General features: G+C 50.0%; 1 protein-coding gene across 1 annotated transcript in view; it reads right to left on the bottom strand.

Moving 5' to 3' along the window:
* Positions 1-22816, bottom strand: part of LOC144724936 (CUB and sushi domain-containing protein 1-like) — a 684194-nt gene that overhangs the window by 289751 nt on the left and 371627 nt on the right. Inside the window, exons 18-19 of the mRNA XM_078604260.1 lie at positions 18082-18270; positions 11868-11984 (exon numbers count right to left, since the gene is read on the bottom strand). Of these exons, the coding sequence (XP_078460386.1) occupies positions 11868-11984; positions 18082-18270 (306 nt within the window). The remainder of the gene's footprint in view (positions 1-11867; positions 11985-18081; positions 18271-22816) is intronic.

Raw genomic sequence — 22816 nt, 5'->3', positions numbered from 1 at the left:
AGAGGTTGCGGGCGGTTTTCCTCAAAATGCGGGCTGCTAATTTGAAATTTAAACCCCAAAAATGTAATCTGTTACGCGAATCTGTGCGTTATTTGGGACACATCGTTGGACGCTCAGGTATTGCTACCGATCCCGCCAAAACGCAGTGCGTCAGCTCCTGGATGACTCCCACCTCTGTGGGAGAGGTCAGGAGTTTCATTGCATTCGCGTCGTATTACCGACGCTTTGTCGCGGATTTTGCGACAATTGCGAAGCCCCTACACGCTTTGACGTCAAAGGGGGTCCGCTTTCATTGGGGACAGGAGGAGGAGGCTGCTTTCCACTCCCTTCGGGACGCTCTGGTTAAAGCTCCTCCCTTGGTTTACCCCGATTTTTCTAAACCCTTTGTGCTCGACACCGATGCGAGCAACACGGGTATTGGGGGCGTGCTTTCCCAGGTGGTTGACGGCGTAGAACAGGTAGTCGCGTACGGTAGTCGGGTGTTGTCTCCAGCGGAGCAAAGATATTGTGTCACCTGTCGGGAACTGTTGGCAATTGTCTATTTCATCAAACAGTACCGCCCATATCTGTACGGTCAGCGTTTCACCGTCCGTACAGATCATGCGGCACTACAGTACGCCCTGCGAGTTCAACAACCATCGGGACAATTGTCTCGATGGTTGGAGGTTCTCCAGGACTTTGATTTTGAAACCACGTACCGTAAGGGCGTTCGCCACACCAATGCGGACGCTCTGTCGCGCATGCCAACCACCCCCGAATGCGCATGCCTCCTGGGGTCGGGTCGTTGCAGGCATCCGGGTGAAATATCTGTTCCGGTCTTGGCGGCCGCCGACGATGCAGCGTCGATGACGAATTCCATCGCACAACAGGGAACAGATTCCCTGTTGGGGTTGCCTGTCACTGAATGGGGGCGCCTACAGATGGAGGATACCTCCCTCCTCGCGTTGCGTCGTCGCGTCAGGGATGCTGGGCGGGGGAGGGGTGATGCCGACGCATGGGAAATGGTCACGGGTCTGCTGATGCATTGGGATGGGAAATCCCATCGACACCGGCTGGTGGTCCCTTCTGGGTTACGGGGTAAGGTGGTGTGGGCCGCTCATGAGCGCCTCCTCCACCTGGGGACCCAAAAGACCCTCGCCTTGCTCCAGCTTGATTTTTTTTGGCCGGGCATGACGAGGGATGTCGCAGATCTGTTGGGGTCATGCCCTCGGTGTGCGCAACGGAAACCACCAGCACGGGAGTCTAACCCGCCTTTGCAGTCTATCAAAGTCTCCAGAATCAACGAACTTGTCGCGCTGGATATTCTGGGCCCATTCCCCGCCACCCCCGGGGGCAATAGATATTTGTTGACCGGGGTGGAGTACTTTACGCGCTGGCCTATGGCCTGGCCCCTGGCCAACCAGTCGGCAGCAGCCATCGTGGAGGCCTTTGTCCAGGGATACGTCCTGGACAAAGGTGCTCCGGAGCGGCTGCTGACCGACCAGGGCAAACATTTTTCCGGCAAACTGCTCCAACAAGTCTGTGAGCTCCTGGGCACGAAAAAAATTCGTACCTCTCCCTATCACCCGCAAACTGACGGGATGGTCGAGCGTCTGCACCGAACCATCACGTCCATGTTGTCACAGCAGGTTTCGGACTCACAGACCGATTGGGACCTGCAAATTCAAGGGGTCCTGGCAGCATACAGATTGGCCCCCCATGCGGCAATGGGATTTTCCCCCTTCTTCCTCATGTATGGCCGCGTACCTGACCCACCTGTTCGGGCCCAGGTGCAGATCCCCGCGCCGCAGGGTAAAACTAAATTGGCCGACCATGTTAAATTGAACCTTGCTAAATTAACAGAGGCACGGGATGCTGCCATGCAAAATTCCGACCTCCGTCAGAAAGCTAATGAGCGGCTCAGACTGGGTCGCGCGCACGTGCTACAGTGGAAGCCGGGGGACAAGGCATGGCTGCACTGTCCACAGGTACCACTCGCGACCTCCTCTAAACTGGTGCGGCCGTGGCGGGGCCATGTCGAGGTGGTTGAGGTTTTGCGGCCTCAGTGCGTACGCATCAAATGGGGGAAGCGCCGGTGGTTTGTGCACCCCTCCAGATTGAAACCCTTCGTTGCGGTACGAAGTCCCTCTCCACACACGCGTGGCCAAACATGTGGGGGGTCGACCGACTCAAAGGGTCCGTCTCCGCTGCTCTCGCCTGACGTGTTGCCAGCTGTCCCACCCCCAGGTGCACCAGGAATGACGGGCTCACGCCCGACAACCCCTACGGGGGATGCCGAGGGTCTCGCGACATCGAGAAGAGACTCACTCGGAAATGGACAGTTGCCACCCGACGGCCCGCCATCCGGGGTTGCCCCGTGTGACGGGCCTGCTGCAAGGACGCGCGCAAGAATGCGCAGACTCTTGTGATGCCCAAAAAGAAAAAAAAAAAAAAATATTTTTCACATGTTATGTTCACTGTGTGCTGCGTGGGTGGTGTGTTCCTGGCACATTGGATTGTACGTATGTTGTGTTCACTGTGTGTTGTGTGTGTGCTGGGGTTCCCTGCAAATTGTATATACGTTGGTTTTACGGAATTCGTATTTATTCGGGGAGGGTGCGTCGGGTTATTTTCCCTTCTTGCTTTTCTGGTTCTTGTTGTTGTTCTCGTTCTCGTTATGGTTGAAAAAATTGTGAGGGGTAAATAAACTTTTATTGTCATTTGTTGCAGCCGGGACGGCTGCGAGCTGTACAGGGGGGGGTGATGTAGGGGTGTTACGGAGGGGCTGTATACATAGGATCACACGGGAAACAAACACAGTGGGCGGGGCTTCGTGAGTGCACGGGGAGGTGCTCTCAACGACGTCCGCACCGGGCAGCCTGGGGGGCTGACCCGGAGTCGTGATCCCCCGGGGCCAAACCCCTCAGCGGGGGGTTTTGGTATAAAAGGGGATGAGCCGGACAGCTCGGGGCACAATGTTAAAGCTAAACCAGTGAAGACCGAGGATCGTCTAGCTAGAGCCCTGGACTCCCCTGGGTCGCCGCCCTTATCAGGGCCGCGCAGGACCGAGCCAGCGGCGTGGTCCCGAGAACCAGAGATAGAGCTCTGGGACTCCGGGTACCGTAGCCCGACTTACCAGTGTCGGGCCAGATAGCCTCCTCTAGCCTGTTAGTGGAGGACTAGGAGGTAGGTCAGAGATAGCTAGCAAGTGTGTTCCCAGCTAGCCGGGTGAGGGGGCCGATACCCCCTCCCGTGTTGTATGTCCGCGGTTGTGACAACTGTTGCGGAATAAATACGTGTGCCTCAAAGCCTCAACCCCGGCGTCCAAGAGTCCTCAACGATATTACAATAGCATGGGGGATCCTGCCTTGGGAATGTAGAATAGTCTTGGAGGGACTGACTCTGCCCATCAAATGTCCTTGTCCAAAATAATGAAAACCAATATTTTAAAAGTAAATATATGGGTGTCATACGGAGGAGCGGACCTTGCCATGGGAATGTGGAGATTTCACCAATGGTTTAGGATTCATAAGGAAGATGTATGCTACCCAATGACTCATCGATGAGATGTTAAAACAATTTCATGGGATGATATTAACCCATCATTTATGACTCCAACAGGGCATAATTTCACTCCAGCTCAGCTCTTGATCTGAACCGAGGTGGTAGCGATGTACACTTACTAAAAAAAAAACTCACCTACAGACACATTTGTCTCCCTCTACGAATGCGTTGATGTTGTGAAACGTACCTCATTGTATGCTGAAAAAGCCTAGACATTATCCTACGCTGGGTTCAAATAACGACTGCCAAATGGGTTTCGCAAGGCAAAAATAATCAATAGAGAAAACCTGCATCACTGGGATTAGAATGCAGAACAAAATAACCACTATGCCACTGCTCCCCATACACACACACACTGAGAATGGAGGACTGAATATTGTTAAGCTGTGCAATGCAAGTTTTTTCTTTGCAGTGTGAAGAATAAAAAGGAATTTTGCACATGACACGCACATATTTGGCGATAAAAAGCCCAGCGTGAACAAACAACAGGTGTTGCCAAATGCCAAATCCTGGTCCCTGTTGTCAAGCCAACGTGCTACGCTTTATATGCTTGCCTTGTGAAAAAGCACTCACTATCCACTAAATTTTCCATCCATGTACTGCAAGAGAACAATGCAAAACTCAACTACTAAACGTTATATAGAGCAAAAAGAGCTGAATATGAAAATCGCAAATGTTAGGGGTAAGTGGACATTATTAGAAGGAAAGATGGTTATGGCCACTCCTGGTCACTCCATGCATATGTAATAAACGACTGGACCACGATGTCTGGCTCAGTGTCCTTTATTCGGTTCGTGCTGTACACCCACACGGCTGTCTTTACTCTGTAGCTTCTCCACGGTGCTGACTCCAATGTCGGCCCGATCCACAACAGCAGCCCCGCTGCTGTTTCTCTCACACAGCCCCCCTTGGCTGTACTCGCTGCAACTCCTCTCTCTCTCCGCAGCTCTGACAGCCTCGTGCTGTCTCCCTCTCTCCCTCCGCAGCTCTGACAGCCTCGTGCTGTCTCTCTCTCTCTCTCCGCAGCTCCACCTGGCAGCCACACCGCTGCCTCTAACACGCAGCCCTTCTGGCTGTCTCCTCTGCAGCTGCACACCACTCCGCAGCTTCCTCTTGTCTTCGGGGTTGGCTCCCGATGGCCGTCGGTGCCCCCCCTCTTCTCACTCGCCCGCGTGGCCTCACTCTTTTCCGCTCACACCCCGACTGACTTCCCCTTCCGGTTTACCCGCTTAAGGACCCGAACCTTCCACCCACGTCACATGACTCCACCCCCCGTGACGTCACATCCGGAAGGTCGCTTACGCCCGCATTACACCACCCTCCCCCGTAGAAAAATCCCAGCCGACCTCGGCTGACCAATAGCAAATCGTAATGCGGCGAACCGAGCTTCCCCCCCTAAAGGACACTAAGCATACAATGTAACAGCAAGAACAACAACAACAACGCAATTAACATCAACGAACGTACAAAAAGCATGCAATAAATACAACTGTAAGAAAAAAAATAACAACACAGCAACAATCAACGAAACGTAAGCGATTTGGAACGTGTGCGGGTCGCCGGCCCGTCCCGGACGGTCGACGGCCCACTCGCAGAACGGGAACGCGATGAAAGTCGAGGAATGACAGGGGGTAATCCCCCTGTCGCAGCTGGAAGTCCACCGACGTCCCGTGTCCCTAAAGAGTTAGTCTTGGGCTTGTCCTGTGACCATGCCCGCAGCTGGGTCGGAAGGGCTGCAGGGCTCGAAGGTCCCGCAGACCTGGCAGGCGTCCTCCGAGCAGGGCCCCTCGTCCCCCGCAATGTCACGGCCGGCCTGTCTGGAACAGGTACGACAGGCGCTCTAGCAAGATCAATGGACGCAGGCAGGGGAGAGTCAGCAGCAACAGACCCCGGCAAGGCAACATTGGGGGATGACGCATCATGTAAGGGAGCAACATATGGTTTCAAGCGCGACGTATGCACAACCCAGCGACGAGACCCAATCTGGACGCGTGCTGACTGTGGGTTGGAAACCGCAATGAGGCGTACGGGACCATGCCAGGGTTTGTGCAATTTCGGCGAGGTCCCCGGACGTACCTGTGGACAATGAAGCCAGGCTAGGTCCCCAACCTTCCAAGGGCACTCCCCCTCGGACCGTCGCGCATATCGCTCGTTCCGGGCCTGGGCTTTGGCCGTAGCCACGCGGGCATTCTCCCGCGCCTCCGTGACTCGGCGAACCGTGTCCTGAATGTATTCAGGAAGTGGTTTACGAGGTCCCTTCACCCCAGTTCCCAATTGCACATCCACCGGCGGCACGTTTTCCCGACCATACATAAGGTAAAACGGCGAATATCCTGTAGCCGCATGAGGCGTCATCCTGTACGCCGAAAGCACCCCGGGGATGTGCAGATCCCAATCTGATTGTTGTTCACTCACGGTATGGCAAAGCATGGCAGACAATGTCCTGTTCAGCCGTTCAACCATACCATCCGTCTGCGGATGGTATGGGGATGTCCGTACTTTCTTAGTCCCAAGGCCCGCGCACACTTCCGCCAATAATTTAGAAGAGAAATTCCTGCCCTGGTCCGTGAGGAGTCTCTCAGGCGCCCCCTTATCCATAATATACCCAAACAAAAAGGCGTCGGTAATGGCCGCGGCCGACTGATCGGGCAACGGCCAGGCCATCGGCCAACGGGAGAGGTACTCAACCCCTACCAGCAAATATTTATTACCCCTCGCCGATGGTGGAAAAGGTCCCAATATGTCCAGTGCCACCAATTCATTGACTCGAGACACCTGAATCGACTGGAGAGGCGGCACGTAAGGATGTTTCGGCGGCTTACGTCGTGCACACGCAGGGCACGCGCGCACGTGCCCTACGACATCTGTCGCCATGCCGTGCCAAAAATAATGACGTTGCAACGTCAACAAGGTCTTCTGCACCCCTAAATGTAAGAGAGTGTCACAATGGAGGGTTCTAATCAACTCGAATCGCAAGAACGTTGGTACCACCAGGCGCCAACGTTCCTGGAACCCCTCCCGCCACATAAGCAGACCATCTCGGAGAGCGGTTTGCGGCCCCATAGCCGTACTCGGACTCCCATTGTCCCTAGCAGACCGCTTCCGCAAGGACACCAACGACTCATCCATCATCTGTTCCCGGATCCAGACAGACCGCGGCAGATTCAAAACCCCGTCAGCCGGTCCCGGTTCCATCGGAGTGTCCGACTTCTCGACGGCCAACGTAAGCGGCTGAGGGGGGTTTGGAATCGGCGAACACCTATGCGTCCCCGACTCACATTTACAAGGGGCGCGCCGCGGTAATCTGGAAAGTGCATCAGCGTTCGCATGGCGCACTCCCTTCCGATGTTGAATTTGGAAGGAAAATTCCTGTAGCGTGTCCAACCAACGTGCCAACTGTCCGGATGGCTGGTCAATTTTAAGGGCATATTGCAAGGCCGCATGATCCGTACGCACAATAAAAGAACGACCGTAGAGGTATGGTCGAAATTGCCGTAGGAAAAAAACAACCGCCAATAGTTCTCTGCGAGTGACACAGTAGCGGGTTTCCGCAGGAGACAAGACTCGGCTACCATACGCCACGACACGCTCTACACCCCCTTTAGACTGTGATAATACCGCCCCAATACCTGTGTCACTCGCGTCCGTATCAAGAATGAATGGGTGATCGAAATCGGGATAATCCAATGTTGGGGCCGTGGCCAATAGATCACGCAGACTCCGAAAGGCCGCCTCCTCAGGCTGTCCCCAAACAAACTTCCGTCCTTTACCCGTAAGGAGATGCAAGGGCCTCGCAATCGTCGCAAAACCCGGCACAAATCTTCGGTAATACGAGGCAAATCCCAAAAACCGCCGAACATCCCCCACGGTGGCCGGAGTCGGCCAATCCCGGACGCACGCCGTCTTTTCAGGATCCGTGGACACTCCCTCAGCACTCACAATGTGCCCCAAATAGCGGACGGACCGTTGCAGTAGGTGACATTTCTTTGGTTTGAATTTCAATTTGGCAGAACGCATCCTCGTGAACACTGTCTCCAGCCGCATCAAATGTTCATCAAATGTGCGGCTGAAGACAATAATATCGTCCAAATATATAAGACACGTCTCCCACTGCAACCCCGTCAAAACGAGCTCCATCAATCTTTGAAATGTAGCAGGGGCCGCATTCAATCCCATCGGGAGACAGTTGAATTGAAATAACCCCTGCGGCGTACGGAATGCGGTTTTCTCCCGTGAGGACTCGTCAAGGGGAAGCTGCCAAAATCCCGAAGAGAGGTCCAGTGTGGAAAAGAACTTAGCCCCCGACAATGCGTCGAGGGAGTCATCCATACGCGGCAGGGGGTACGCATCTGCCACCGATATCTTATTCAATTTGCGGAAATCAACACAAAATCGTAATTTGCCATCCTTCTTCTTAACCAAGACGACCGGAGCGCCCCATGGGCTGTTTGATGGCGATATAATGTCCGCAGCCAACATGTCTTCCACTGCCCCCCGTACGTGTTTTCGCTCCGCAGGACTCATCCGATGCGAATTTAATCGAATAGGGGCAGCATCGCCCGTCTCAATGTGATGGTAAAGCAACGAAGTGCGTCCCAAATCCAAATCATCGGAGCTGAACACATCGGAATATGTCAACAACAATTTACGCAGCGCACCACGTTGCTCCATGGACAGGGAAGAATTTCCGTCACATAAATCAGCAACCCAACGATCATCCCAACTCCGTGGCTCGGAAACCCCAGCAACAACTCCCCGGCTATGCGGACAATCATGGGTCGCAAACGCCGTAGTGGCATGTGCCACAACCGTACTGGCCGGGACACGGACGTTTTCTCCCCCCGCATTAAGCACCTGTAAAAACGGTAATTGATCCGGCCGGACGATGGTCTGTGCCCCCACTAACACCAACCCGGTTGTTATCGTGGCGGACGGTGACAACAAGACCCCTACTGCTCCTAGCCGATCAGGCAGGGGCTTCCAATACCGCAAGGGTATAAGCATCTGTGTACCAGGTGGGATGTCCACAGATGCGACGGACAGCGCCTGCACTTGTACGGCCGAAGCAGGTCGCCCCCAGGGCGACGGCATAAACGAGATTTGACGGCCCCCAGGCAGTTCAATACAATTCTCATTGATTTTGATCAAAATGGGCATCTTAGCCAAAAAATCGGTGCCTAACAAACAAGGAACCGCCAAAGATCTCGATATCAACACAACACCCGAGGCCGACACATCCCCAATAGATATCTTAGCATCCACCTGACCCACGATACCCATGCTACCCCCGTTCGCAGCGACGCACGACCCATAAACCGGACGCACAGCCCCCGGCGGGATGCCCAACAGATGGAAAATGACATCCGAAATAATAGTCGCAGACGCGCCGGAGTCGACCAAAATGCGTACGTCCACCCCTTGTATAGACCCCGGTACAGTGGACGAGCCCGTAGCGGCCGCGACGACTCTCCGTGCCAACTTGCGCCACTGCGTGACCGAGCGACAAGGCCCCGTCGAAGGGCATGCTTTAACCACAACGTTAGGATGGCACAACGACGGTGATGGGTGAGGTGTAAAGCCTTGCCGAGTGTCTGGTGCGTGCCGACATGCCTGTTTCGGAGGATCTTTAGCCGACTTGTCCGGTGCCGAGGCCTCCTGCTGCGGCGGAGCCGGGAAGCGGGCCCAGCAGTCTGTGGCGTAGTGGCCCCTACGCCCGCAGCAGAAACATTCGGCCTCGTTGCGCCGAAGCGCAGGCCTTGCCCCCTGACGGCCCCGTTCTGGTAGCGCCGCGCGCGGTCTCGGCCCGCCGCGTCCCGTCCATGGAGCGGAGGCGGCCGTCAGCTGTTGAGGGCCCCGGTCATCCGGAACATAGACAGCCTGCGCAGGGTTCCACCCCAGCGCATCCCCTTCTTTGACGGGCCCCCCCGTCCACGCCGTCACTTGTTTCCAGCGACGGAGATTGAATTGCGCATTGAGACACTTAGCAGCCGTCCGGGAAGTTAGCTTCTCATGCCCACACACAGGCATGGGGATCCCTAGATCCCGAGACAGCTCCAACATTTTCCCTAATATGAGAGGCTCGAGCAGGTCCTGTGGCGTCTCAGGATAAGCTGCCATGGCCAGCTCCAGCACCGCACCCCTGAACGCCACGGGCGACTCCTGTGGTGCTCGTTGTCGTTGAGCGAATCGCCGATGCGCATCATCTGGTGGCTCATAAGCATCGGCCATTTCTTGAAAAACACCACATAAAGTTGCCTTCTTATCGGTCGTTATGGAACGGAAGAATCGGACAGATTCGTCGTCCAGGAGAGTCGGCAACACCTCCAAAGCCTCCGCATCGGTCCATCTTGCTGTGCGTACCGCCGCCAAGAAGCGGCAGGCGAACGCGCTCCAGTCCCCACCGACGGAAAATTCTTTAACCGTGGTAAGGTGGCGACTCCGACTCCTCTTCCCGCCGTCTTCCAATGGTGGTGGTTGTGGTGGCAAATTCAAAATGGCGTCGGCCCGCGGCGTGGCCAAGATGGCGGTTTGGCGCCGCGGAGCGCGCAAAATGGCGGCCTCTTGCCGCGTGGGCAATGGCGGCGGCAGGACAGGCAACGTGGCGGCCCGCGGAGCACCAACTGCGTCCTCCATCGTCCCTGGCGCGACGAGATGGCATAGATGCGCCAGGACGTCCTTAAGTGCCTCCAGTTGTACCGCCATCGCTTGCCATCGTTGATCCGCGTCTGATGATGTCGACGGACCCGCCACCGCGCCAACATCCTCCACTCCCGTTCCCATGGTCGCCTCCGCCGGGCTCTCCTCCACCACCCCAACAGGAGCCGTGGTTGGAGGGAGTTCGTCGTCGTCGGACGAAGAAGCCGATGCAGGCGCCGGATTAACTTTCTTCCTCACTTGTTTCGACATGCCGTTGCACTTCCGACACCAGTGTAATAAACGACTGGACCACGATGTCTGGCTCAGTGTCCTTTATTCGGTTCATGCTATACACCCACACGGCTGTCTTTACTCTGTAGCTTCTCCACGGTGCTGACTCCAATGTCGGCCCGATCCACAACAGCAGCCCCGCTGCTGTTTCTCTCACACAGCCCCCTTTGGCTGTACTCGCTGCAACTCCTCTCTCTCTCCGCAGCTCTGACAGCCTCGTGCTGTCTCCCTCTCTCCCTCCGCAGCTCTGACAGCCTCGTGCTGTCTCTCTCTCTCTCTCCGCAGCTCTGACAGCCTCGTGCTGTCTCTCTCTCTCTCTCCGCAGCTCCACCTGGCAGCCACACCGCTGCCTCTAACACGCAGCCCTTCTGGCTGTCTCCTCTGCAGCTGCACACCACTCCGCAGCTTCCTCTTGTCTTCGGGGTTGGCTCCCGATGGCCGTCGGTGCCCCCCCTCTTCTCACTCGCCCGCGTGGCCTCACTCTTTTCCGCTCACACCCCGACTGACTTCCCCTTCCGGTTTACCCGCTTAAGGACCCGAACCTTCCACCCACGTCACATGACTCCACCCCCCGTGACGTCACATCCGGAAGGTCGCTTACGCCCGCATTACACATACATGGGCCATCTCCTACTTTTGATCCAAATTCAGGGAAATTCCACATTATTACCATGTTGGGAGCCAGGCCATCCATATTCTGACCACTATGAACTTCTTAGAAAGATGCAACCACTTTGTTGAACCTCCAGAAAGATGATTGACAGAGTCACCCCTCGGCTGAAATGTGAACTCTCAACCTTTTGTGATCATCTTTGGGAGTCGAGTACTTGCTCAGGTCCAATTACAGCTCCATTTGTTTGACAGGTCAGAATTAATAGGCAAACACCAACGTAAGTTAAGCTTCCTGTAGAAATCTCAGTTTTTATATTTGCCAGCTCAGCATTAATAGAGGGGCACCAACTTAGTTTACCTTTCCGTACAAATCTAAACTTTTGAGGTTTGTCAGACACATGAAGCAAGTGAAGGGTTAACTAGATAAGCAAGTGCCCGTTCGCGAGCACCTATGAAGGCTGGAACGGTACACGAGGGGGTGGGTAGCCAGCACCACAGTGCCGATGTTTCCACATCACACCAGGTACTCATTTAAGGCCGAGTCGACCTAGGGGAGGCCCTGGATCAGTTCAGATAATCGTCACGGCTGCTGGTCGTGAGCGGGAATCAAACTCGGGCGGGCGGGGTTCGTAGAGCAAAGACAGTCCCCGCGTTTAGTTTGTTCACCTTCCCCCGCACCTCCGATTAGCACGGTTGGCAAGATACGTAGCGAAAGAAGTTAAACACACATACATACATGCAAGTGATCTACCCACAGTACTGCCCAGTGGGGTGAAGTGCGTTACCTTTCCCATGAGACACCTCCACCGTCCATGTGCAGTTGAGAGAATTTTGGTAGAAGTCAGGAAACCTTGGGGACAAAATGGTTCCCTTTGATGCCTGGATGTAGCCACCACACAGCGCTGAAATTAAACAAACAAAATCAACAGGGTATCACAAACAGCAATATGACATTTAAGCATGGTAGTATATCAGAACTTAAGATCAAGGAATAAATGACACTGATACTGCTAAACCATATATATTATGGTGCTTTTTTTCTGGAAGATTTTTTTGCAGTTTTTTCCTGGATTTTTCTGTTTGCGCATAGTCACTTTAAGATTTCGATTTGAAGTTTTCGTGACTGCAGGGATTCATCTTCTTGGTTCTTTCAGTAAAGTCACGTAGAAGGGAAATAATTAAATAATAAAAATAAAACATTATAAAATAAAAATTCTCACGACGTTTCGGCAGGTGAAGAAACACAGCTGTCGGAAAGACAGCGTCCCACTTTAAGATGTTTTCTTGTTCATGTTTTTTTTCGTTGCGGTTGCAACCGATTCAAGAGCCGAATGGCTCACAGGGCTGTACCAAGCAAATTAAACTGAAAAAAAAAAATGAAACCACCCCATCACGACTTTAAATGTTATCACGTGTTTCTTTTCACGTATGTTGTTTATAATCTGTTGTTGTAACTTGCTGACCTGCCCCGACTGGAGATCTGTGAAACAGAGCTTCGAAGCTCATCAGATTTCTCCAGGATAAATAAAGATTGTGATTCTGTTACGTCTCACAGGTTATTTTCAACACAGATCTCCCTCGCAATTGGCTCTCACCTCTAAATAACTCGATGTGACGTCTGTTAAATCCCAGCATACACGTTGTTCCATATAAAGCATCAATAAACCGAAACTTTTATTTTATTTTATTTACAAAAGCAAGGTTGCTGTCCACCTATTTTAAAGACACGCGGGATTTACAGAGTGCATGGGCCAAGCTGCCATTCAGTGGAAGCTTTGCAAAAAAAATAGTTGCATTAATTTATCAAGCTATTTGTGCTGTGAGAACGCTGCCCGGGATGTTTGACACTTTGTTGTGCTCAGAATAGACTGGCTACTGAGTCACGAATGTGGAAGAAATACCCGTGAGTTCAGGTTCCCCAACAGAGATGAGCACAGTCTCAATGTTTGCCGGTGCATTGAGGCAATTTAAACTAAAACTACACAATGTTTTATTTCACCAGGTAAGGCACACTGAGCTATGTAGCTATTTTTCAGAAGAGACCTGGCCACAAATTATATACCAACGAAGTGGCCTATCACGTGGAAATGTATTGCAGCCAAATACTCTAAACGGATGTTTCTGAATGTGGAGGGGAAACCCGGAGGACACAACAGGTGTCTGGGTCGAGATCGAACCCACAACCTCGTGTATACAATGCGAGGTAGTTAACATCTCGCCACCGGGATTGGTGAGATGCCTCACAATCAGGGCAAATTTACTGAGCTGAAATATTAATGACTAACCAGCACCAAAGCCAGCCTTTATTTTTTGGGAAACGCAACTGAGTATATCATGGTTCTTAATGAGTTTGTTTGATCTTTAACAATATACACATTACATTCATTTCCAAATGTTCCCACAGAACACTATTTTTTGTGCAGATTAATTCACTGTGTGTACAATTAAACTATCTGCAAACATTGCAAGGCATTCCTCTGTGTCCAATTATGCTCGAGTGAAATTTTAAAAAAGATGCTACAATGAATTATTTAAAGTGTTTGTGAATGGTCTGGTGATACGTTCTCTGTGATTTATGAAGCCTTGCTATATGGCCCATTCAGGGGAATTACCCAGAAAAAATATATTTGTTTAATTCCTCACTGACTTTTCCCGACCAAACAACCTGTTGCAACAAATTAACAACTATGTGTGTACACATATAATATTAATACATCGGTGGTGCAATACATTATGGGTAACAACAAGTAGAGATTGTTTTCATTGAATGTTTACATTTATTTAAAAAAAAAACTGTGGGGAAACATTACTAGTGTACTGAGTTGCAGGGAGACGACGACGGAGTTGAGGCACACTCTTTTTATTAACTCAGGGACAGACACAATAGTTGAAGGGGTAACGGCCCCTTCACCCGTACTAGCTGGGCAACCACCCCTAGTACTAAGTCCCCTGTCCTGTTCCCAGTCCTCCTCTAATAGGCTACGGGAGGCTGTCTGATCTGGCCCTGGTAAGCACAGATCCCGGCACCCAGCTAAGCCGGCCTTGCCCTTACAAGAGCAGAGGTCCTAAAGCTCTTGGGCCACGCCGCTGGCTTACCCAGCTCGGCCCTGACAAGGGCAGCGAGACAGGGGAGTCCCAGGGCCTTAGTCTGCCGGTCTTCAGACTTCACTGGTCAGCTTCTTGTTCAACTGGCCCCGAGCTCTCTGGCTCCCCGCCTTTTATAGGAATCCCCTCGGAGGGGCGGGGTTATGGGGGATCACAGAGCCCCTATGGCCCCCCAGTGGTTAACGGATGCGGACGTTGGTGTAGACACCCGTGTGTGTGGGTGCAGACACCCCTGTGTTTCCCGTCCGCCTTTTCTCCCGTAATAACCCCCACACTAGTAATAACGTTGAATATGTTGACTATTTTGACAAACGATGTGTAAAATCCGGTCAAGTGGTACTGTGGCAGAACACATAACTTAGGGTCAGTCACCAAGTATATCTGTGCAGGGGAAGAAATGTCTCTAATCATCATCATCATTGGAATAAAGACCTCATTAGAGACCCAAACATCACACATCCGTGGCTCTGACATTCCCCCCTCGACGACACCGGTGGTGTAACCATCAACCGCATAGAAACATCAACAGGCCGATGCACCATATCTCCTTCGTGAATGGAGAATTAAAGACACGAGCCAGAGCAGTGTGACTGTGGCATGCAACCCGAAACTACGGGGCTGTAGCGTAAACCCACCGTAGTTAGCACCCCTTCAACTGACGAGTATGGTCGAATGCCCCCAAGATCCGCGCGTTGTGGTTAGGTCCTTAAGGCAACCGTGGATTGACAGAGGATTGTAGTGAATCTTAAATAAGTGGTTTTTTTTGTGTGAAGTCAACTTATGGGGCGTTCTACGTTCGACAAAGACTAAAGACCAAGCGGGTAAGAAAATCAGTCCTAGAAAATTGTATACCCCAAAGTGTTTTCTGTCCTTGGGAATCGTTTAGATAAATAAGCTGTGGTGGATAAAAACCGCAGTGACATAGTTTGTATTTAACGTACAAGGAAAGGTTGGATTTTATTACTCCAAAAAAATTGAGCCCTTACGAAAATCATTCATGAAGGCGATCATTATTCAAAACCTAGACTCTATTAGTTTAAGTTATGGCTCTGATGTGCTTCACACAAGACTATGTTTTATCATCATTTCCATCTGTCATGAATACAATCTACTCAGATTGTGCCTATAGATTTTGCTGGATAATATCTCTCTGTATACTTGTGCATGCGTTCATGTATGTACACATTTCTCATATGCATGCATGTATGTGTGCATTAATTTATGTGAGAATACATGTGTTTTTGTGCGTGTGCATGTATGTGCAGAGGCGGTAGTATCGTTCACTGCGCTTCGAACTCGGTGACCCGAGATCAATTCCCGCCCACGGCCAATACCAGTGACGATTATCTGAACTGGTCCCTGGCCTCCTCTTGGTCAATTTAGCCTCAAATGAGTACCTGGTGCGGTGTGTAAACATCACCACTGGGGAAACAAAGGCGACTGGGCATGGTGCTGGCCACACCACTCCCCCCCCCCCTTCGTGTGCTGTGCGGCCTTCATAGGCCCTCGCTATGAAGGCTATACGGAGAATCTTTATCTTTTGGCGATTATGTATGAAAACACTGTAGATTTCATTGCCAATTATTACTGCCGTGCAAAAAAGACTAAACCAGCCATTAATGTCACATAGTCTCACTAATGGATGGGAGAGCAGATTCTGGAGTCATCGTTGTCTGGCTAAAGTGGTAAAATTGCTCAATGCTCAAAGCTGATGAAAGTGGACACGCATTTGTCACTTAAAATGTGTAATTTGTTTTTTTTTACTTACGAGAGGCATTCATCTATGAGCAAAAGAAGCACACGTTAAATATAATGACCACGATCATACGAGTGATTGAAAATAATAATACACTTTGAAGCGCATTCATATTACAATCATTCTAAACAACTCACAGCCGTTTCATTTATACACCGATGTAACCATATTGTACCACAGTTGTTATCTTACAAGAACTCCCTCGCTTTATTAGCAATGCGATAACTTTTTGAAGCACCAGCATTGATTTATTTGAGGGTTTCATGTCCACAAGGGCCTGTGGAATAACACACCCACTTACGGATACCCTGAGGATGCATATGAAAGTCGGTTTACCCGCACGCTCACGCAAGCAATGGGAAATGCTCATTGACATGGGTAGCTCGAACCCATTGGCGGAAATTCCACATTGCCCATGCAGGGGTCAGTGTCTCCATGACAAAACCACTCCTGGCGTCTCACGCACATGAACGTGTTAATTTTTTGGTGCCATTCTTTGACACAGAGTGGCAATGGAAATATTATGGCCACCACGATGATATTATTTGAAATGGGCGCCACGGTGGCGGGATGTTAACTACTTCGGCTTGTATACAGGAGGTCGTGGATTCGACCCCTACCCTGACACCTGTGCATTTGGAATTTTGACGTCTCTCCCCGTGGTCCCTTGGATTTTTCACCGGGTCTTCCGATTTTTACGTCCACATTTAGAAACATGCATTTAGAGCAGGAAAAAGAGCTATATAGCTCAGAGGGCCTTACTTGGTTGAATGAAAATAGTAGTTTAGTTTATTATTTTATTAACATAATCATTAGACGGTAAGCATGATGTTCGACGGACCATGGTCAATCCACCTCTGGATGAAAACCTCCCCCAAGAGTAGCCCACGCCGCCACCATCTCTCACAATTCCACGATGCTGAAATCCACCCTTGCACCAGCACGCAAACTGATTCCATCGCTCCATCTCCTCTGTGGACGTTCTATTGGATGCGTCCCAGCCCTTGGTGGTCACTCCATTAGTATTCTTTACCACCGTCCATCGTTCCTTCGAGCGACGTGTCCGACCTAAGCCCGAGGCACTACCCTGAAGAGGTCGGATGATGCCAATGACCTGCGCATGCTTAAACATCCGCGTGTTCCTCTTCTTGGCTATCAACGTGATTCCAAGCACACATCTTTCCATGCCTCATTGCGAACGTTTAAGTTGTTGTCCGATATTTTTTTTATCGTTCAGAATAATATTATTTCGGTACATGAAAGCAAATAAATGCATGACAGAGAGACATCTTTGAACATCCGCATCATGCAAACGCAACAAGCGTTACATTGATTCATAATTCGTTCCTTTTGGGTTTTATCGCGTCAGTATAATGTGAAAAAATAAAGTAAAAACCCAAAGCAGGAAGTTCGTTCACGTTAGAGCCGAGCTTTAGTTAACACCTGATGATGATGGCTATAATCTCCAGCGAAACGTTGTACATAAACATATTAAGATCTTGGGTGCCTTTCAACATCCTGGTTTGCTGCTGATACACCAAATCAATTTGCATGTTTCCCCACGTGACAACTTGATTCGACTGGCTGCCGGGTGGCGAAGCGTTATCGTTAAAAAATTGACATTCGTACGTACACGACGATCGAACCCAAAACACGGAACGAATGACGAATCGCAACATTGGCGGCGAAAGCCAACCTATGTGTCAGGTTTGGATTGTTGGTCAGCCTTAACTCCAAGACATCCATTGCTTTACACCAACAACATCTGCTTAATGTGGTATTTGTTTTCCTAGACCTTATTCGATTGGACCACTTTATTTTTGTGAGTGCATGTTTATGCTTTTTTTGGTTTTGACGTGGTGTTTCGGGTGATAACTATTTTCGGATTCGCTTCTGCGGCCGTCTGGAACGCTCTTCTGATATTAGGAAGCCACTGGAGCTATGAACTTTTAAATCGAGAGTGACATTTAATTTCTCTTAAACTGCTTTTTGTGTTTAGTTTGTTGACTCCCGCCCCCACCCGTGCCTCTGATTAGCATGGTTAACGACGTACGGTGGGAAAGAAGTGTCAACATACACACAAAGACCCCTTCGCATGGCTTTCTCCCCCCCCCCCCCCCCCCGCTGGCTCTGCTCACCTTCGCAGAGCGGCAACGGGTGGGTCCACTGGTTGTTCTCCTCGCAGGTGAGGGGCTCCCCCTGGCTCAGCGTGTAGCCCGGCTCACACTCGATCTCTACCGAGGCCCCCACCGAGAAGTTGTCGCCATGACGCGAGCCGCTCACGGGAACTCCGGGGTCCGGGCACGAGTGGGAGTCCCAGGTCACACCTGCGATAGAGGACAAAGATTCCGCCCCCCACATATGTAGACTTAACAGACTGTTGGGGCGATTTGCTGTTAGGCGAGTGGCGCCTATGAAGGCCGGTACAGCACGAGGTGGGTCGGCCGGCACAACAACAACAACAACAGCCACCACTACCGCTCACCACTAAGTGGCGGTCACATCACCACAGCACTTGTGCCACCAGGCTTCGGTGCACGTTGCGGCCACGGGAAGTGTGGAAGGCTTACTGGCAGGTCATGGGAAATACGCAGGTGTTATTAGTTGAGTGGCCAGCACAGTCACTCACTCACACATGCACCTGGGTGCACATAGACACGCCCCACTACGGTTTACTTCTCCAAATGCAACTGCAAACACCACAGGCTTAACAGACTGTTGGGGCGACTGTTGTTAGTGAGCACCTATGAAGTGTGGCACGGCACACGAGGGGGTGGATGGCCAGCACTATGCCCGACTGCCTTTGTCTCCCCAGTGTCGATGTTTATACACCACACCAGGTCCTCATTTGAGGCTGAGTCGACCTAGGGGAGGCCCAGGACCGGTTCAGATATTCCCCATTGGTGTTGTTGGCCGTGAGCAGGAATCGAACCCGCGTCGGCGGGTTCGTAGAGCTGTGTGCTGACCGCTAAGCTACCACTGCCACAACCACTCACCCACGCATGCAACTGCTGTTGCAAAATTATATACAGCCCAAAAGTGGTGCATGGCCAGTTATGGACAATCCACATTCTTATAGCAGGGACTGGTCTAGGATAAGGACAACAATTGTTAACTTCCCGCCAAGATTTGATCATGTTGATGATCCCAGAAGAATGATGATTATAATTATGCTCATAATATTCTGTTTCTGCGACTTATGATAGATGATTACTCCTGAAGCCGATTGCTGTTGTTGGTGTTGATCATAATAACGATACGCTTGATGTGGATGCTGCTGTTGTTGTTGATCATGATAATGATAGGGTTGATGTGGATACTGCTGTTGTTGCTATTGCTGCTGCTGCTGATTATTGATGATGCCGGATGTTTTATGTCGATTATAAGGATCCTGCTCATGAACAAATGGCAAAACACAATATCACGCAGTAAGATTCTTATCTAGTCTGGACAGGATGTCAATGTGTTATTTATGCAATGGACAAATGACGATAACATTTTACATCAGCTCGTGTAGTTGTACACTTAGGACAGCCACCTCGAATACCGTTCATCCGGTCAGTGGTGGCTATCCATGTGGCCTGCAATCCAGCACTGTCGAAGCGATTCGCGTACATTTGTTGTGCTTTTTTCAAACTCAATACATATTTGAATAGGGTCAGATTGGAATACGGAACCTCGGCTGAAATTTGTATTGCATTGGAATTGGCTCGAACCCCATCGAATGTAGCACGCGAGTTGCAGACATCACATTCGGCCTCGAGACAAGAGCCGTTGTATCCTCCCTCTTTTTTTTTTACAAAAATGCTTTTGAAAAGATGAATAATAGCGAGAACGTACTTAGATTAGATAGCTATCGAATTCCCCTGCCAAAAGGAGCCTTGCAATGTACGCACAACGGCACGGCCTCTGTGCCCCGTGGCAATGCACTTTGGCGAGCAGCATTAAAAACCCGAGCGTTTTTTTTATTTATTGGCACCAAGTCACCTGCCACCAGATGCCCGAAAATGACGAGATCATTTGCACGTGATGCAAATGAACACGTGCGAGTGTTTTTAATGAGTATGCTTTGCACGTGTAGATTTAAAAATATATATATATTAAGAGGCATTCACTGCGTCCCTCTCAATAAGGAATCGTCGAACCGTTAAAAGCAACGACCAAAAAGAGGCATTCACTCACGCGATCGGTGCAGCATGCACGGTATACCATAGAGATAAACGGTAGTGCAGCACAACGTTGGGGTGGTGAGCATGCCGCACTCCGACGCTGGCTCTCTGTCTTCCATTTTGTGGCCATGGCTAAAATCGATGGTGAGCAATATCTCATCCGGCTCTGTGGTCCTTCTCCTTCGCCTAATCGGCACTGGCCAATTGTAGTGAAGTGTGGTCAAACAATGCCCATTGGGTGGGCCTTCATCCAGCAGTTATTTAAAGGGATGTGAATTTTTACAGTGGTACCCCGGAGATCGAACTTAATTCGTTCCAGAAGGCCATTCGAACACTGATACGTTCGAACACCGAATTAATTTTCCCCATAAAAATTAATGTAAATGACATTAATTAGACTCCAGATACAAGCAATTTCTCATTATAAAGCATTTTTACACGAAGTTTACAGTGATTACATGCATAAAATCATACAAAAAAACAAGAAACGCAATAAATAAATGGAATAAATGAATAAATATATGGAATAAATGAAATAAATGAACATTGAACTTCACTTTACCTGTAGTAAGGAGAGTTGATGGCTTGAGTGGAAGGTGGTGAGGAGGAGGAGGTGGTAAAACCTTTGTCTGGGCAAGCGTCATGCACGCTGGCCATACGCGTCTCAGCCGTACAGGTTCTTTCAAGTCGCGATTGACCGTTCGACCTCCGAATTTTGTTCGGTTTCCGGGGCAAAAAATGTTCAGAAATATCGTTCGAACACCGGTGCATTCGATCTCCGAGGTTCTACTGTATTTGTATAAATATGTACACCACTGTTTACTATACTTGGAATTTCATATTTTTATTTTAAACAGGTGAGCAGGCACAGACAACAGTCAAATCACAATTGGGGGTCACCTCGCACATCATCCTTGCCGGGTCAATAAAATATTACCACGTTATTGTCTCCTGTGAATAAAATGGCTTGTCATACCATCTAAAGCTCATTTGAACAACTATGCACTTTGAATGGACTCATTTTCGTTGTTATTTTTGAAGTCAGGCTTTTCAAACGAAAAAATAAAAAATGTTACGGGTTAAAAAACATAATGAAGAATTTAAGTGGCATTCCAAATACATTTTTTTTTCAGATTTTGTCTCTCGAATGCTTAAGCCATCCATTTTTTTGGTCTGGATGCTCCATTATCCGGAGGTGTTATTAACTCGAGCAATGTGTTTTTTGGGATGGGAAAATGTGAGTTAAAATTAAAAGAAAAATATATGCGATTCTGCTAATTGAGTAAAAAACACGAGGGACTGAAATATATTTCCTTTTAACTCTTCAAGCTAAGAAAACACATTCATTTTCAAACGCACATTTGAATTCAGTTGAAGGTCTAAAATCACCATTGGAACCTCATTTGCCAGTAAAAAATTTGATAATTGTTTTTTACCCTTCTATCTGGCAACAAAACTGACACCTTTTTTTTTTACAAGGAGTAATGTTTGCATAGACCACAATACCTGCAGTCATAATGCAACTTCAAGGACAGTGCATACATTATCAGAGTTATGTTTTTGTTTGCATTATGACTGCAGGTATTGTGGTCTATGCAAACATGACTCCTTGTAAAAAAGGTGTCAGTTTCGTTGCCAGATAGAAGGGTAAAAAGACAATTATCGGTCTAAAATCAATCAACTATTAAGATGAGGAGGTGTTTATAAGCTGCTCAGACATCAGAGGAACTGAAACATGGGTTCGAATCCAGATAACCAAGTGTGATTCGACCTGATTCACAAGTGTCGCTCAGTACAAGTCATGGTTTCAGCCCTGACTGTAAGCATAACAACAACAACAGCAAGCGCCATTCACCACTAAGTGGTGATGACGTTGCGATGGTGCTTGTGCCACACTAGGTGCATTTTGAGGCCACGTGAAGTGTCGAAGGCCCACTGGCCAAAGGTATTGTGTTGAACGTCTTTTGCACCATATGTAGCTAACCGTGCTAATCGGATGTCACGGAACAGACCCAGGTGCTATGGGTTGGCTGACTAACATGACTGGCAGATGCACCAACTCTGCTCCTCACTGTGACAACTGTCTTCATTTTAGCCAACCGGCACTCCACTCGCTGTTGTGAGCATCGCTCCTATGCTCTCCGTTGTTGTTTGAGGGTGACTGTCTCCAACTCCCGCAGCAACTTCCTCCACAGAGGCCAATCTTGACACTGCTGCTACCAGTCATTGGCAAGTCCAATCTTTCTAAAGATCTATGAGTTCCTCCCACAATTCAGCCTGGTTAAACCCAGAATGGATCTTAGACAGGCGAGCCTGAATGTTGCAAACCGGCGCAACTGTTCCTTTATATAGTGCTCCACGTCTCACAAGCATAGAGATCGGGGGGCATAATTGTGGCCGAGAAGATCCAGAGCTATGTATGGTCGTCTGGGTCATATCGTAGCGGGCTGACCGCTACACTACCACTCCTCTGTCTTTATTAGAAACAAAACAAAGACGCAGATCCCCCCATATAGCCTGAACAGACTGTTGGGGCAATTGTTGTTAGCAATAGCCTATGAAGGCCGGCATGGCACACGCGGGAGTGGGTGGCCAGCACCACGCTAGGCCGTCTTTGTCTGCCAAGTGGCGATGTTTAACACAGCGCCAAGTACTCATTTGAGGCTGAGTCGACCTAGGGGAAGCCCATGACTGGTTCAGATAA

This window comes from Lampetra planeri, chromosome 22, assembly GCF_965212315.1.
Source record: "Lampetra planeri chromosome 22, kcLamPlan1.2.h2, whole genome shotgun sequence".
Lineage (NCBI taxonomy): Eukaryota > Metazoa > Chordata > Hyperoartia > Petromyzontiformes > Petromyzontidae > Lampetra > Lampetra planeri.
This window is presented reverse-complemented; position numbering and strand designations above follow the sequence as displayed.